General features: G+C 37.3%; 1 protein-coding gene across 2 annotated transcripts in view; it reads right to left on the bottom strand.

Moving 5' to 3' along the window:
* LOC104364171 (protein HIRA) overlaps positions 1-16,677 on the bottom strand; it is a 39,396-nt gene that overhangs the window by 19,582 nt on the left and 3,137 nt on the right. For both annotated transcript variants that reach the window (XM_042805453.1, XM_042805454.1), the window contains exons 2-10: positions 10,579-10,641; positions 9,185-9,295; positions 8,296-8,386; positions 7,704-7,798; positions 6,740-6,835; positions 5,274-5,434; positions 4,199-4,366; positions 3,553-3,666; positions 1,780-1,850 (exon numbers count right to left, since the gene is read on the bottom strand). In XM_042805453.1, coding sequence (XP_042661387.1) covers positions 1,780-1,850; positions 3,553-3,666; positions 4,199-4,366; positions 5,274-5,434; positions 6,740-6,835; positions 7,704-7,798; positions 8,296-8,386; positions 9,185-9,295; positions 10,579-10,641 — 970 coding nt within the window. The remainder of the gene's footprint in view (positions 1-1,779; positions 1,851-3,552; positions 3,667-4,198; positions 4,367-5,273; positions 5,435-6,739; positions 6,836-7,703; positions 7,799-8,295; positions 8,387-9,184; positions 9,296-10,578; positions 10,642-16,677) is intronic.

Here is a 16,677-nt window from a genome sequence, read left to right as displayed (position 1 = left end):
TCCATGAAAACATAATCATGTTCAGATATTGTGATGATGGATTCAAGTCTAAAACTCTAACACAGAAACAAAACAGCTGTAACAATATAATAGTATGAGATTTCTCTGAATTTACTCAGTCTTGTTTTCAGAATGGAGCATGTTTCTGGGAACATTCCATATTATTGACATATTAGTCATACATTTCAATTTGTAAACGGGATATAAAATAACAAGCTTCCTGATGATATTTTGTCTGTCAAATATCCCACAAAACTGTTTCCTCCGAAATGGCAAATGTTAACCAGCTATTACTCCCAATGACTTTATACCATGAAAAATGTGCAAATTGCAGATGGAGAAATAAAAAAACACTACAGGAAAACAGAACTATTCCAAGCTATTGTACTACAACAGCAGCACTTCTAATGAAATATTCCACTTACTGGCTTTCTAGTCTTAATCTGTTAAAAAGTTTTCAAAACCAAAACATTTTTCTTTCATTACCGTGCTTCACTGAGCTTCATGGCAAAATTCATGTGGCACACAGAAAACAGGAAGTTACACAACTGTAAGCTTTAAAATTTACAGCATAAAACCACCAAGACTGTTACAGCTATTAAAGTAGAATTTCAAAAGTTAGGAAGTGATAGAGTTAAGACAACCTATGTAATCAGCTGTGTGTCCATCATGAAAAAAATAGTTTTTTCTTGTACATAACCCTTAACTCTGTAAATCACCTGATGCATAGGTGCAGAGTATTTTTTTAATACTGTTTATAGAGTCATCTCATGGTTATTTCTCCCTTATTATTCAAGTCTCATAGTGAATAAAGAACTATTAACTTATGCATTTTTATGATTAGGCCTTAGAAGAAAGCAGGAGAGAAGAGAGTACGACTAACTGCAGAAACAGAAAAACAGGATTTGAGATAGCAGACTGCTGGAAAAGTGGGTTGTCCAACCCAACCCAAATCACTAGAGATGTCCTGCGGTCTCTTGGGAAAGCTCAGCACTTGCCCTTCTGCTAGGTCTTCTGGTTGGTGGATGGGGTGTAGTTGGGTATAACAGGTTCATTAACCCTTCTCTGAGACTTCCTACATAATCAGCCTCTGACTCTTCAACATGGAGCAATTTACACTATTCACATGGCACTGCAACAACACGATATAACTACATTTTTACTAAAAACAAAAGGCATTGCATTTGCTTTTTTTATACATGAAAATCCTTCAGGCATTTCAAATGATGAGCGAGTAGTGCACGTGTGTGTGTATAAATGGGTGAGGGTATATCTAAAACATTAAAAAAAAAAAGTACTTTCGCTTTTGGTATATTGTGTCCTTAGAAAGGTATTTTGGTTTTGGTATATTGTGTCCTTCGGCATGAATGAAAGATTGGCCTAAAAAGTTCACCCAAATTTGCCATAACTGTACAGTGCAATAACTTTTCATAGATGTAATGCACATACAACTCAACAAGTCATGTTATAAGAGACATATTCTATGAAAAAAAATTCAGAGAATCATAACAAGTAGGAACTTTTTCCACAGGTATTTTACTGCATCATGTTCTAAATATATTAGTTTTTATTCAGCTTCAGTGTTATGCAAACTCGAGTGACCACATGCTACTTGCTAATTTTACTACCAAAGATGCTGCAGCAGAACCAAAACCTTCAAGAACTGATTACTTGTGTTCCAACAGTCCGTATTGTTTTGAGGAATTTCCAGTTAAAGTGTATACCTAAAGTTGATAGCAACACTTTGGCTTTTGCAACAAACAGCAGAAATCAACTTACCAGGAGATGTCCATGATAGACTTGTCAAACAGCTCATGTATGACAACTAAAGGTCGTTTCAGACATGTGAGCTTAAAACAGAAGAAGCAACATTCAGAAATTTAGCAGTTCTACGCTACCACAGATATTTCTATGCTAACACTCTTCCAGTCTAACAATATTCACCAGACAAGATCTGGCCAGGAGACAGCTGTATGCCTGGTGGCATATCTGAAGCACCTATTTACCTATTCCACTACTGGAGAAGAATAGATGACTTTTAACCCTCCCCTCCTTTCTGAAACAGACTGACTTTCCTAACCACCTTTGCTTTTACATTGCAGTCACAGAACACTCTCTACCACTCAAAAAGTAATTCCACAGATGCTAAAGACAGCTTCTATTCTAGGCTTTACTGAGATAAGAATGTTGCAAACTGCCAGCACAAGAGGAAGACAGAAAACAGATTAGGTTTCCATGTCCTCACTCAGAGTATCAAGAGGAAAGGGAATTTGACTCAATTATTCTTAAAGAGGATTTGTCTACACTTACAAATCAGTTTAGTAATAAAGAACTGAATATGAAAATTCCCAATAACCTGTTCTAAATCAGACATTCTATGCTCTTTAATGTTAAGTGAATGGACTTAGTATCTATAGCATACAGTACAACTGAAATGAAGCAGGACACAATGTGGTCTAGATGTTTCATGCTCATAGGTTCACAGATGTAGTGTAGTAGTCACCTTCAGTAGTTATTTATGTATTCATAGGTCTGTGTTGTATACATATCTATTAAGCTTTTCAGGGCAAAGACTGTCTATAACTTTGCATCTCTATAATACCTAGTATAACCTCAACAGGCACCCCAGATGAAATCATAGTATAATTAGAAAGTAAAATACACTGAGGGTGATACTTTGATATGGGTATGCACTGGTAGCATTGCCAAAAACATATTTAGTGTTATGCATTTAGTGATTGATGGATAAATATCACACTGGAATCTATAAATAGTAGATTGCAGTTAGCAATTGGTGTGTTCTGGCACATGCTCTCATCACAAAGCTTTACAAATCAGTTAAATTTATTCCCTGTCCTTTGCAGTTGCCAAACAGCCCATCTTGCATTTATAAATGTGAGAATAGCTACTCCTCTTTTAGCCAGAATAACAGTTTTTTGTGTGTAGATTTTAAAGTAAAACCCAAACTAGATATTGAAAACTTGAAAGTATACTTTAAAAGCTCATTCACTTTCACATTCTTTTCCATAGCAAGGACAGAAACAAGGGATTGAAGCCAGAACAAAGCAAAAGGATGAGACTTATTTACGCTCAGAAACAGATATCCTGTGCCTGTTATATTCTCCTTGTACCCATAAAAGCAAGACTAACAAAGTTAGACTAAGAGTGATTAATGGATAGGTGGACTAAACATGGAGAAACAGTGGAGTTGTTTTCTTCAGAGACTCACATGGAGAAAGAGTAAAAGACATAGGAAGAAAATAGGGCTGAATTATGTTATCTGTGGTAACACATTATTTCCCGTAACAGTTCCTCCCCTTAACCAGGGCAACATACTCTGCCACTGACTTCTAGCTGCTCTTGGCTTTGGAGAAATGAACTAATACCACTCCACTTCCTTCCCCCCAGCTAAACCTGGAACAACAGAGAGAAAAAAACCCTAAACATTAATCTAAATACAAGACCTAATGCTGTACACGTGACCTTTGTGCTAAACTCGCAAGTTATCCAAATGACCACATTAGTTCAAAGGTGGCAAAAAACCCCACTTACCCAGACAGATAGAGATCGATCCTTACTACCAACAGCACAACAGCAGTAGGGACAACTTGACTTGGTAGAGCTCCCATTCTTTTGTTTTTTCTTGAAGATTTTTGGATTGAATTTCTGAACAAACGAGATGCCCCAAATTTTATTACAGAAATTACATTTTAGAAGATCTGCTTTAAAAGCAAGTTTTCCACTTAAGAGTGAAAAAGAAACAATTCATAGAAACAAACTCCCTAACCAGACTCTGTAAGAGCATTGACAAAAGCCACATATATTTTCTTAAGGGGCTTTCTGAATGCCTTAACAGGAATGGCAAATAATATCAATTTTACTAGAGATCAGGAACCCAATAGAAACCGAAGTCACTTTAATCAAGTCACTGAACAGCTAACAAAGTTAGTGCTTGGCATTCCTAACATGCTCTTGTACTCCCCATTCTTACTTTGTTCATCTACATCCAGTTCTCTAATCACAAGAGCAAGCTGATTGCTTCCAACATGTAAAGGTAACATTTTTTTAATCATCACCATGTTTTTGCTTTACTAATCTTGACACTTATCTTCACCTCTTGTCCCATTTATGCATTAAAATATCAAAAAGTACATATTAGAAGTTTTACTTCAGGGATAAGTTACTATGACTCACTCACCACTACTGTAACTGCCTTCCGATGCCCTACAAAATCCATGTTGGTTTTCCATCCATCTCTCTCAATGATCTGAGCAGTAGGTCCAGAATTATTCATGGCATGAGCAGAAACAAGATAGTGACCATCAGGTGACCAGCTAAGACGCAACACATGAGTTGTACCTCCACACTGACAAAAAAAAAAAAACAACAAAACAAAAACATACATACCAGAGCTTCAAAAGTATCTAGCAAACAAACAGTCTTTAATACAAACTATTTAAATTTCAGATTTAGGGAATATGATCAGAAAGTAATTTTTCTGTGATAATACAAGAATACATACAATTCTCAGCACTTCAGCGATGTTTATACAGGCGATCTAGTGTAACTTACAAAGCCCTACCAAAAAGGGGGAAAAAGCAACACAGAGAACTTTTTTAAAGGAAACAATGTAAGTCTTTTTGGATACTGTACACTCAGTATTCATCACAGTCCTTGCTAGTGGCAGGGCTGCAGCATACCAACTGCTAATAATGACACTTCATCTTGCAACACCAGCTCACACATGAACTAGGCATTTACAGTCTATTGTGAAAACTAATTACACTAATGACCATACCATAAGATGACTGCAAAACACTCCACTAGTTAAGCACTAGCTTCTGTCCCCAGAAATTTGATCTCTTGATCAAAGTCATCACATAAGAGACCTATGGTAACAGACCAAAGATCCCTTCTAAGTACTTATCTCATTTCTGATAGCGGCCAATAGAAGATGCATAGGGAAGAATGTAAGAACAATGTAATTAGAGTGCAATACTTTCTTGGAATAATCTCTCCATTTCCAGGAATTCACTTAAGTGTTTACATAACACTTTGGTATCCATAACATCCAATAGCAATGAGAGTCTCAATACAAGCACATGTTGTATGAGAACACAGCTTTTGCCCTCCCTTTTGAACCTGCCATGTGATAGTTTCATTTGATTCAGCACTGTTAAATTAACTAACGCTTGCGCAGAATCAGAGTTATTTTTATAATTCTCATTCATTCTATAGGAATTGACTTTGACTAGTCACACATTCTGAAATACCTCATCAAAGGGTTTTGTGATGCTGGTTTCCAACTGCCAGTCCATGGTCCGCCACACCTTCAAACTTCGATCATCAGCCTGAGAAGCAATATATTTTCCAACAGGATCCCAGGTCAGCCCTTTCACTAAGCCAGAATGCCCCTTCAGAGTGGCAAGAATTTCTGTGCACGCAAAAATTGAGAACAGAGAGTAGTTAATGTTATCTCCTTTAGGACAGACTGCTGAGATTCACAAGATCTTTTTGAAACAGCATATTAAATACAACTTCCTTTAATGAACAAACAACAACATATCAACCAAACTAGAACCTGTACTTAAGCTAAGAATGATATTAAAAAGAGGTAAAGAGAACTCTGGCCATAATAAGGGATGCAAAACTCTTTAAGAAATAGATCAGAGCAGGAAGACCAGCAGAGCTCAGGCACTTCAGAATAGCACTTTCAAGCTATGGAAAGCAGCAGTTTAACTGGAACTTGAGTTCAACATTTACCCTTTTCTCTGCACCCAAAGATCACCACAACAAATTCAGCTTTGTGCAAACGTCAACTAAATCAAAATTATGACTGAACAGACACACAAGCCTGGCATACCTGGTAACCTACTTTCAGTCAGTCTCTTGCTTAGACTATGCAGGAAGAGGCAGAGTACTACACAGGCTGCACAGCTAGCTTGGAAGTCTAAAGACACTGATATCGGGATTGGAAGCAACCCTAAAATAAATAGCAGTGACTAGGCACCACACAATGGGAGTTTTAGACTGCATCAAGTTAGATGGTGAGAATCAGCCAAATAAAGGCTCCCTAACTGTCACAGAGCCTCACAGGTCAGCTGAAGCTGTCCAGTCCGCTGGCTGTGCCTAGCAGCGTGGTCCCTGAGAAACAGAGGCCTCGGGACTGTGTGAATAGCCAGCACTGCAGCAGTGGAAGAAAGAAAATGGCCATTAAATATAAGACTTCAGAGCTGCTGCTACTGCGAGGCTCCCCTAGTCCGTCCTTCCTTCCCTTCATCACATAAAGTCACAGTTTATTAAGCAGCAGTATTTAAAATGGGGTAAATAAGGTAACACACACACACACACACACTCTGCCCCCGAAGGCAAATGAAAGTCCTGTCCTGTAGGTACAAAGGCAACAGGAAAAAAAATATATGCATATATATGTAATCTCAAACTGAAGTTCTATCTATTTGGGATTTCATAGAGAAGGTGGGAAAGAAAATAGATGTAATAATGACCTTTATGTAAAATCAGCAGCACAACCTGAATGTAGCAATTGTCTGCAGCAGAGAGGGATCTAGTGTTCACTGACATCTAAACTTGGAAGGACTGACTCACCAGATTGCAAGTATGTCATCTCAAAAAAACCATTCCCACAGAGATTTTCACAGTCAGTGAAGTACACCCATGGAGGGAAGAGTTTGTCACAAAGCTTTACAGACTTGCACATCTGAAATGTAAGAATTCTAACCTGGAAATTTGACAGCATTCCAGATGACAACAGTATTATCCACACTACAGGATGCCAGCCAAGCATCATGCGGAGACCATGCTACATCCATAACATCTGTTTGGGAAAAAAGTTTCCATTTAAGACACTGATGGTAATCAGAGACTCCAAAAATATTTTTAAAAAGATCTTGTGTGGCAACATTTTTTCTATCACCATGAAATTATCATCATCTCACTAGAATGGAAGGTAAGAAAGAAGATAGCAACAGTCATTGGGACTGAGGCTCTCCAACTTACAATGTTCAATGGGGAACACACAAAAAAAAAAAAAAAATCTACGGCAGAGAATACAATGTTTAGTGATTATAGGAAGTACTAATGCTTATATAAAGTACTTTGTATTGTTTTGAATGAAAAAACAACAGCAGCTATTTCAATGCACTCACTCTATTCCAACACATGTGGAGTGATCAAAGTGATGTCAATCTTGATTTTAATCATAGCTCATGTCAGCAGGAGCAAAATGCATTTGAAATTATCTGGTTTATTCATCTTTTGCACTGCTCTTTAGTTACTTTTTTTTTTCTAAATAAACATTAATACTCTTTGGTTTACAAAAACTTTATTTTTACCAACCAGGAGATTATTCGCTGCAAGTGTGAAGATTTATTTAGATAAAAATAGTTTAGCTTCCTTTATTCAGATTAATTTTTAAGCTAGCAAATACGAAAATATAAGTTTCTTAGTTGCTAATTTTCTACTACATAGTTGCTGGAAATTTTCTACTACATTGCCAGAAGTTACTTGTATGAAAACGGGCATTTCATTAAAAATGACATTTCCATTTAGATTTTCATTGTTGCTCTTAAAATTACTGACTGGCCATGAAATATATATGTTTTGAGCAAGAAAATGTGACACTGAAAACCAATTTTTTTTCTAACTACATGCAAATTATGTTCATTCAACACCTTTTAACTTACCCCCTGAATGGCTTCTGAGAATCGATACACACCTCCACTGCTCAACATTAGTAAGTTTGCTACTGGAACCAAACACAGTGCTAGGTCCAATGTACCTAATTAAAACAGAAACAGTTATCAACAGAACCACCTCAAGTTCTTCAAACTTTCTTTCTAAAGAAAATCAGCTGCACAGTACACTTTTATTTTATAGTCAGTTATTCCTGCAATGAAAACTGAAGCAAAAAAATATATTTTTTAGAGAAAGTAATGCCAGTTATTAAAAAAAATAGATTCAATAAAATGTAGAACTTCTACAGATAGCAAAAACCAAAACCATTTAAGGTAACTCTTCAAATCTCATCGGGAAGCTTTCTTCAAGCACAATGAGAACAGAGAGACTGCCCAGGTAGACACACACTCCAGAGCTCAAGAGACAGAAGAGACCAAATCTCCAATACCAGTGATGTGGTGTCACAGGTTTCAGCTCCTTATGCACCAGGCAAAGCACTGAGCTTACAAAAGGCCAGCACAGGGAATAAACTCTAAGAGATGTGACACAGTAACCTAACTGAAATAAAATAGAAAATTGAGATGGAAGAAACATGCTTACGCAGCTCGTTTCCACACCATAATCAACTTGTCATCTCCCCCTGAAGCCAAGTAAACTCCATTGTTTGACCATCGCACACAGTTCACACAAGCTGAAATGTAGAAAAGAAAGTCTGTAAGATGAAATATGAGAATAAGTGGCTCTGGACTGGGGACAGAATTTATAACAAGCAAAACTTGACAGGAGATGTTTAGGATTTAAGTGTGCTTTTTCCACTCAAAGCAGTCACTCTGTCTGCTTCAGATAAATGAATTGGTACTTATCTTTCAGAAACAGCTGAGGAACTTACTTTAGGAAAATAATTCCTTATTTAAAAAAGCTTCACCAAAAGTAGCTCAAAAGAAGAAAGATGAATATTAATCTAATGAAAGAAACTGCTTCTGCTAAATGAGGTGGGATTAAGAGGGCAAAGGAGGAAAGATGCATCTTGAAGAAAAGAAGGGACAGCTTTTTCAAGTAACCATACTTCTTTCAAAATTAATATGCAACAAATACAGAATAATTTACAACTATAACCAATATACTCCATCTGATGTTTCCTTTATACTTATTTCTTCTCTTGCCCTTTCATTTAGGGCTCACACAGTTTCTTAGAATGTGCATTATCAATTACTTTGTGGTCACAGCTGGAAAAAGCTCTTAGGGACATTTCCAAAGGTATCTATATTTCTCTCTACATTTTCCCACATTTTATCAACATTTTCTGCTGAATATCTAAAAAAAAAAAAGCATACAGCCACAGTATAAGACCACTCTGCTGTATTTTATTAATTCCTTAGCACTGGACAGGTCATGATTTTTGTAACTACAAACATGTAATGCTTATGCTTTGGCAAATTAGCAACAGTCAGTAAAAAAAAAAAAAAAGTGAAAAATAGATCTTTGTTACCTAAGTGATTGTCCATCTGACAAAGCATCTTGGGAATATTTTCATTCTTTTCATCTTCCTCTTTCAGGACAGGAGCCATATTCCAGATCACAACTTTCCCAGAATCCTGACCTGTAAGAGAACAAAAAGCCCCCTTTTAAATACAAGAAAACTGATGCTCAAATTTAAACATTACTGTAGTGAGAACTTTGAAAATATCTGAATATAGATGCCATTCTGATATAGTTATACCAAGTCAGAAGTGTTTATTTTTCTTTAAGCTATTAAATTTATACAGCCTTGTTCAAAAATCATACTGTACATAACTGATACCAACTACAGGGATGAACTACTTATAATAAAACCGTGTTTTAAAAGAGAAACTATATATTCAAATTCTAAATTGTAATTATTGTAGCCAACATAAAATCATTCACTATTGTGATCCAAATAATATTTTTGCATGTATTTCTTGAGCTATTCCATTTATATAATTAGATTTTTTTTGTCCCCAAAGCTCTACTATTTAGCAGGTCAAAAAGCCCAACTTCACATTCAGTTCCTCTTCAAATTAAAAAAAAAAAAGTTTGGCCATTATGTCCACAACTCAATTATTGTAGCTACTATCTCAATGATGTCCAAGGAGATGAGTATATCAGAAAAATGTAACCCTGCCTTCTGCAGTAAGAACAGCACTTTCCAATACATTTTAATGTCTTATATAATTATCTGTTTGGGCTGAGATCATTTTTTTCATAGTAGCTACTATGGGGCTATGTTTTGTATTTGTGCTGGAAATAGTGCTGGTAACACCGAGACGTTTTAGCTACTGCTGAGCAGTGCTTACAGTCATGGCCGCCTCTGCTTCCCACTCCACCAGTGAGGAGGCTGGGGGTGCACAGGAGTGGGGAGGGGACCCAGCCGGGACAGCTGACCCCAACTGACCCCAGGGATATCCCAGACCATATGGCGTCATGCTCAGCACATACAGCTGGGGGAAGGAGGAGGAAGGGGGGGAAAGTTCGGAGTGATGACGTTTGTCTTCCCAAGTCATTGTCGCACATGATGGAGCCCCGCTGTCCTGGGGCTGGCTGAGCCCTTGCCTGCGATGAGAAGTGGTGAATGAATTCCTTGTCTTGCTTCGCTTGTGCACGTGGGTTTTTCTTTACCTATTAAACTATCTTTATCTCAACCCATGAGTTTTCTCACTCTTCTGATTCTCTCCCCCATCCCACCACGGGGGAGTGAGTGAGCAGCTGTGCGGGGCTTAGTTGCTGGCTGGGGTTAAACCACAACACTGTTTCTTAGAGAGATGTGATGTGCTTTTAAAAGGGCCAATCTGAGTAAAGTGTTGTGAAAGCATAAGATTATTACTACAGCCCAAAATTCTGCCTTCTATCAGTACACAGACATACCTTGTCCTCCTGTTGCAAACTTGGTCCCATCTGGGTGAATGTCCACAGAAAATATTGGCTTTCCTGGAATTAGAGAACAAGAGCAACATACTGAATTGTTTTACAATCAAGAGAATGCAATAATGCCAAAAGAACCATAACTCTTCTGGTTGTCAGATAACTTTCTTCTAGAAGCTATAGTTGTAAGAATAACAGCTGACTACAAGAGTTGAAAGCCACTTGATGACAGAAATGGCAACCTATTAAAAGCATATATGGAAGTTATCATGATATAACAGACCAGTGATAACTAAGGACACTTAATCCAGTAGGATATGCCAAATGCCTCAAAGCAAAATAATACCACAAAGCAAGCACCAACAAGGAAAAACTGTATTTGAGTAAGGAATTTCTTCCAGGTTTCTGAAGTTCATTAGCTGATGACATGAAGCAAATTTTGTTTTGGTTTCTGTTTTGGTGTTTGTTTTTTTTTTTTTTTTTTTTTTTCATATTCTCCCCAATCTCAGACAGCATCTGTTGGTCTCACAATTACGTATCTCAAATTTCAATTCCATTGTTATGAAACTCTTTTACCTAAAGACTAGCTTTTATTTTTATGGCTTCCATACAGACAGAGGAAGACTAACCAACTGTAATATTACTCTTAAATCCTTCAATTCTCCATATGCTACACCTTTCACAAGAAAGCTAAATAATTTATGAAAACATAAACTCTATAACAAGTAACTAACATAGCTGGGGAATACCTTTGGAAACCAAGGAACCCTCACTCTCAGCCTATTCTGCTCCAACCACTGGATCACATACACTCTCCTATATGTTCACAGTTCTTTTAACCTTTGCAGGAAGAGAAAGAGGTGAGAAGTAAGCTTACTGCCTTTCAATGATGCTCAAAGAGCTACCACTATGGATTACTTGAAGGAACATGCACATGATTTCCACATTCAAATAATTTTTGGCAGCAGTACCAAACCTTTCAAACCAGAATGCTTCTGCAAGCAAGATCACACACATGCCAGTACAAAATAAAGCAATTTATCAAACAGCCAAAAGAACTAGTACCCATATACCAAGGTTACTCAATAAATTTCTGATGTGTGTTGATTCTTATACTATATCTTCACGATATGTTAAGACATAAACGATAAAGCCTGGAGAATTTATCCAGCGGTAGGTTTTATATTGCAACTGCAGCATCTGAATCCCTTGACACTAAACTGCTAACAAAACCCTCGTCCAATTATCCAGTATTTCTTACATTTTGAGGAATATGCATTTTGCTTCATGTCAACTTTTATTTTCTTTATGTTGACTTGTCTTAAGGTTTATTTTATTTGGATTTATATTGCAACTCTGACATGTGATTCCCCTTAGAATTTTTACAGGCAGCAAAGCAAAGACCTTAAGTACAGTAAGATGGCACTCAACTTTCATTCCTCCCAAGTCCTTTAAACTGCATAAAACACAAACTGAGACTTAGCCATGACTTTTCTTCAGCTTGTTGTGCTTGATTCTATCTTTTATTCTATTAACTTGAATGCAACATACAGGGCTAAACTGAATATTTAGAGAAGGACAGACAATAAACAAACATTTATTTTGCCCTTCCCAGGATGTGGAAGTTCCCTTAACTTAATCCAGTGCACCATTTGAAATAGCTTAACCCACTGATATTTATGGAAACAGGTCATTCTGAAGACCTTATACGTGGAAGAGACTACCTTGTCAATCTGCATCAGTCTTGGGCAAGAAGACTTACTACACTCTCAAATTTTACATTAGACATGAAGAGAATGCTCCTTCTAGGAAGCCAGTTATCAAATACCTTTTAATTGTACTAACCTGGCTCATTTTGCCTATGTATCATTAACACCAACAGGAAGCAATTCCCCAGCAAATCAGAAGGCACAGTAACCTCTAATACAGGGGCATCGATAATCAGAAGGAATTACGGCTTCCAGAGCCAGCACACCACCTACGAACAAGGCTTCAGAGTTTAGGTGGTTTGTAGTTTCGCAATACTGTAATAAAAATCGGTTTAATAGATGCAGCTGTCTCATACAGGAAGTCTCATTCCTCCTCCTCTCCAATTCCACCACTCTTCCTTCCCAAAAGTCTGCATTAAAAAGTAGCCATGACCAAAGCACACACTGGTAAGTTTGTCTGATAGACACATTGGCTTCTCATTATTCAGGCAAAACAGATATGCTAGACATTACAAAAAAATTGTGAGGTAAGTCATTGCACCCGTTGTTCTGCAAAAATCACTGACATATTATTTTCCTTTCCTAGGCATTTAAACCTATCACAGCCTCTCCAATTTCTGCCTTAATCTTAAGAGCACAACTCTACAGGAGCTGTAACATCAGCTCTCTTTCTCCTTCTGAGCAAAGTTTTTGCACAGATCCACAAATGGGATTGATAAAATTCAGCAAATTGATTTACTTACGGAGCCAGAGGAAACTGAGCTACAAATTCACCATTAAAGCTTAAAGTTAGTCACACCACACTAGGGAGAATGTCCATTTAGCCCAGTACTCAGTGTTCAGACACCAGCACTAGATACACCTCCCTAGGTATCTGTACAATGGTAAGCACACAATGCTTCTTCCTAGGATAATCTTCCAGCTCCAAAAAACTTCCAATTCTGACTTCTTGAATCAGAGGCCCCCAACAGACTTTTCTTCTATAAATTCAATCAGCCATTTCTCAGATCCAAAATTAACATCGACAGGCCCTAACACAGAGATCCACTGCTCAGCCATAAACTTTGGCAAGAACCACCTACTTCATCCATCCTGCACCTTCTACCTGTTACTTCAACATCTCTTAATTCTTGTACAGGAGAACAATGAATGAAAATCACTTGACATTCACCACTTTGCTGCTGCTCATAACTCTACACATGTTCATCACATCTCCAGTCCAGGTCTCCCACTCCTAGCCCAGAGAGTCCTACTCAGTCATGCCTTGTACAAAAGCTGTCTCTCACTTTTGATCATTCCAGTCACTCCACTATGTGCCTCTTTCAGTTCTTCAGGATTTTATGACATGGAGGAGAACTGGCACTGAAGACAGCGTCCAAACTTAAATGATCTATGTATTTATATATTAGGACAATGTTTTCTTTTTAGTTCTCTTCCTAGTATAAATATGGGGTTTGATCTAATGAGCACTGAGCAGATATTTTCATAAATTATTATAATCCTAAAAACTCAGACCTCAGTGAAAGTCGCCAGGTCACAGGGCATTATTTTATCTGTGAAGTTTAAAAAGGGTATAGACTTTGCACTCAGAAAAGGCAGTGGTTATAAATGAAGCCCTCAACAACAAATCAACTTTCCTACATGGCTCAACTGTGATTCAGGAAGGGACCTTATTCCACTGGTAACTAATCATACACAGTGATTTACCCAGTAAACTTGGGCTTTTCCACAGAATTTGCCAGTAAGCTCACAGCATGACGACTTGTGAATATGAGGCCCATCATATTAATCTCCTGTAAGAGCCAAGTAAATATTAGTTTCATCCGATGGATAATTCCTAAGAAATTGGACTAGTTTCATACATCTCAATCTCACTAGCAATGTCCAGACGTATCCAGTGGTTAGCCTTCAAAGACATGCTTTTTCTCCCTAGAAACATTAGTTTACTAAATCAAGTTCCAAACTTCTAGTTTGTACAGATTAGGGTCTTCCATTTTCCATATACAGGAAATATGTCAAACCACGCCCAGCCTCAATCTGTTACACCCTCTTCTTAACAGACATTCTGTAATAATAAAAATACAAACAGCAACTGCAAAATGCTGTGTCATATACTGGCACAGCAGAATACTTAAAAGTCAACCTGGGGATATACTATTTACAGGTCAATCTGGATTTTATTTCAAATGGCTTTGGATATTATTCCAAGATCCAGCAGGTAATTAAATTAAACATGGATCTTTCAGTTACTTAGTGCCCACAGTTTTTAGTTCACAACACTTTCACTGTGCTCAACTACTTCAATTGTAAGTTGAAGTAATTTTATTAGTGGAGGAGAACATAAGCTGATGAGCAAACCAAAGAGGGAAGCAACTATTTATGAGCTAGCTCAGGACCACAGGGCATCAGGATTTCATTCCTGGCTCTGTCTTCAATGACCTGTTGGTGAAGCCAAGCATAGCAGCAGCCTTGTTTGGATGCCTGCAGGTAACGTAACTACTGGATATAGGAACCTGAGCTTCTACCACTTCAGCTAGAAAGATAATTCACATCCATTCTTCAAGCAGGAGTAGAGCTACTGTTGTGTTTCAGCACCAGAAACCTTTGAGACTCACAGTGGTGTAATCCAGACTAGAAAGCACCTAATTTAGACCCTTTGGCTAATTCTCAGAAAGAAGCTGTAGCTTTACTATTTATTAGAAAGCAGCATATCAATGTCACAATTCAGTTCCTATCAAGCACAAACACTGCATCAAGTTTGGAGTCAGTTTTGTTACATACTCATATTCAGGAGTACAGAAATATGTGGAGTTCACAGTGGCTTGTTCAAAGTTTCAACATTAGTAGTAAAAGGCATTTGAACGCCAATGCACTGACTGGGAAAGGGAAATCTTCCCAGCATTCTTCTCTAGAGCTGTGCATGCTTTTCTTGGCTATTGAGAAACATGGGGCTTGTCATGATTACATTAGATTACTTGGATTTGAAAAAAGGAATCACTAGTAAAGCTACCTGCTTATTAGTATATATTAACTCTTTCACTATCTAGAAGGAATTTCTTTATGTTTTTAATAAGTTTGCTCTCTATACTTTTATGCCTATTCCTTAAAATACAGAACATGTTCAATAATCATTAGATAATTTGCCCAGGCGAAGCAAGACTTATATTTGTTTTCAGTTTTATCAATCTAGAGATGTCAAATGATTTAAAAAAAAAAAACAAAAACAAACAAACAAAAAAACCCAACAGATTAAGTGATCACAGGACAGAAATTTAGTGAGACAAAGTCATTACCAGGGTGTTTTTTCCTCCAGGGTACCATTATCAAGGGAATACTGTTTACAGTGGTGGATAACTGTCACAGATTAAAGCTATAAGACTTGTTCCATACTACTTGTGGTTTATAAACTGATCACAGATATTGACGTTTTCCTCATTTCTTTCATTTTCTCAAAATAATGGAGAAGGAGCCATTATTTGATGGCAACCGCTTCCTTCCCTGGGTCCATGCCTTTAGCTGATTACATTGTTAGATCCTGTCAAAACAAGCCAAAAGGCACAAGGTCCCTGTTTTAGAGTGACTGAATGCTTTCCCATGCTCCTAACTGGAGATGTGTTCAATTTCCTAACAGTAATCATTCATCAAAAGAAAATGTGACATTCCAGCAGTAACATTCAAATCTAACACCGCGTGTTTTAAGACATTTTGCCCTCTTGTAGTATTTTCTAAAAAAAATAAGTTTAAATTATTGACGCTCCCAGCATCACACTGCATGAGGAAGCAAACCAGGTTCATGAAAAACAGAACATTTTATAGCAGACCAGATGTCCTCTTGGATTATTTGTTTAAAGAACCCCAAAAATATATTATGTACTTAAAGAAATACCAATTATGAAACAAGTTTGGAACAAAAAGTTTCAGGTAAGATAATACAAACCCAAGGAGAAGGTCCCATCTTTAAAAAAAAAAAAAAAAAAGACCCTAGCTGAAGAAAAAAAGCAATATTAAATATTGCATCATTTTTGTTTGTTATTTAACTTCAGGCAATAATCAATGAAATATGAAGACAATTTTACATTAATTTCTACCACAATATGAATGAGTTTCTATTCATTTTGCTTCCAGCCCATCTGATACATAACATCCAACATGACTCACAAATCAATTCAAATATTTGCATTCCACCATTACAGCTTGGAGAGGTAATAAACTCCGTGCCTATATTTAAACAAAAGCAGGCTCCAACTTCTACAAGTTATACATGAACAGCACTGTGCAGCTTGCACAGGTTTCTCAGAATGGCAAGGGACCTCCTTTGCTGCAGGGCTCCGCGTCTGCCTGCATCAGCCATCTTTAAGCACCAGGGCTCTCCAAACCCTGCGCGCCTAATATG

The sequence above is a fragment of the Tyto alba genome, unplaced genomic scaffold (assembly GCF_018691265.1).
Source record: "Tyto alba isolate M040663 unplaced genomic scaffold, T.alba_DEE_v4.0 Super-Scaffold_44, whole genome shotgun sequence".
NCBI classification, from domain to species: domain Eukaryota; kingdom Metazoa; phylum Chordata; class Aves; order Strigiformes; family Tytonidae; genus Tyto; species Tyto alba.
The sequence above is the reverse complement of the archived record's forward strand: the minus strand, read 5'-3'. Positions and strand labels throughout refer to the sequence as shown.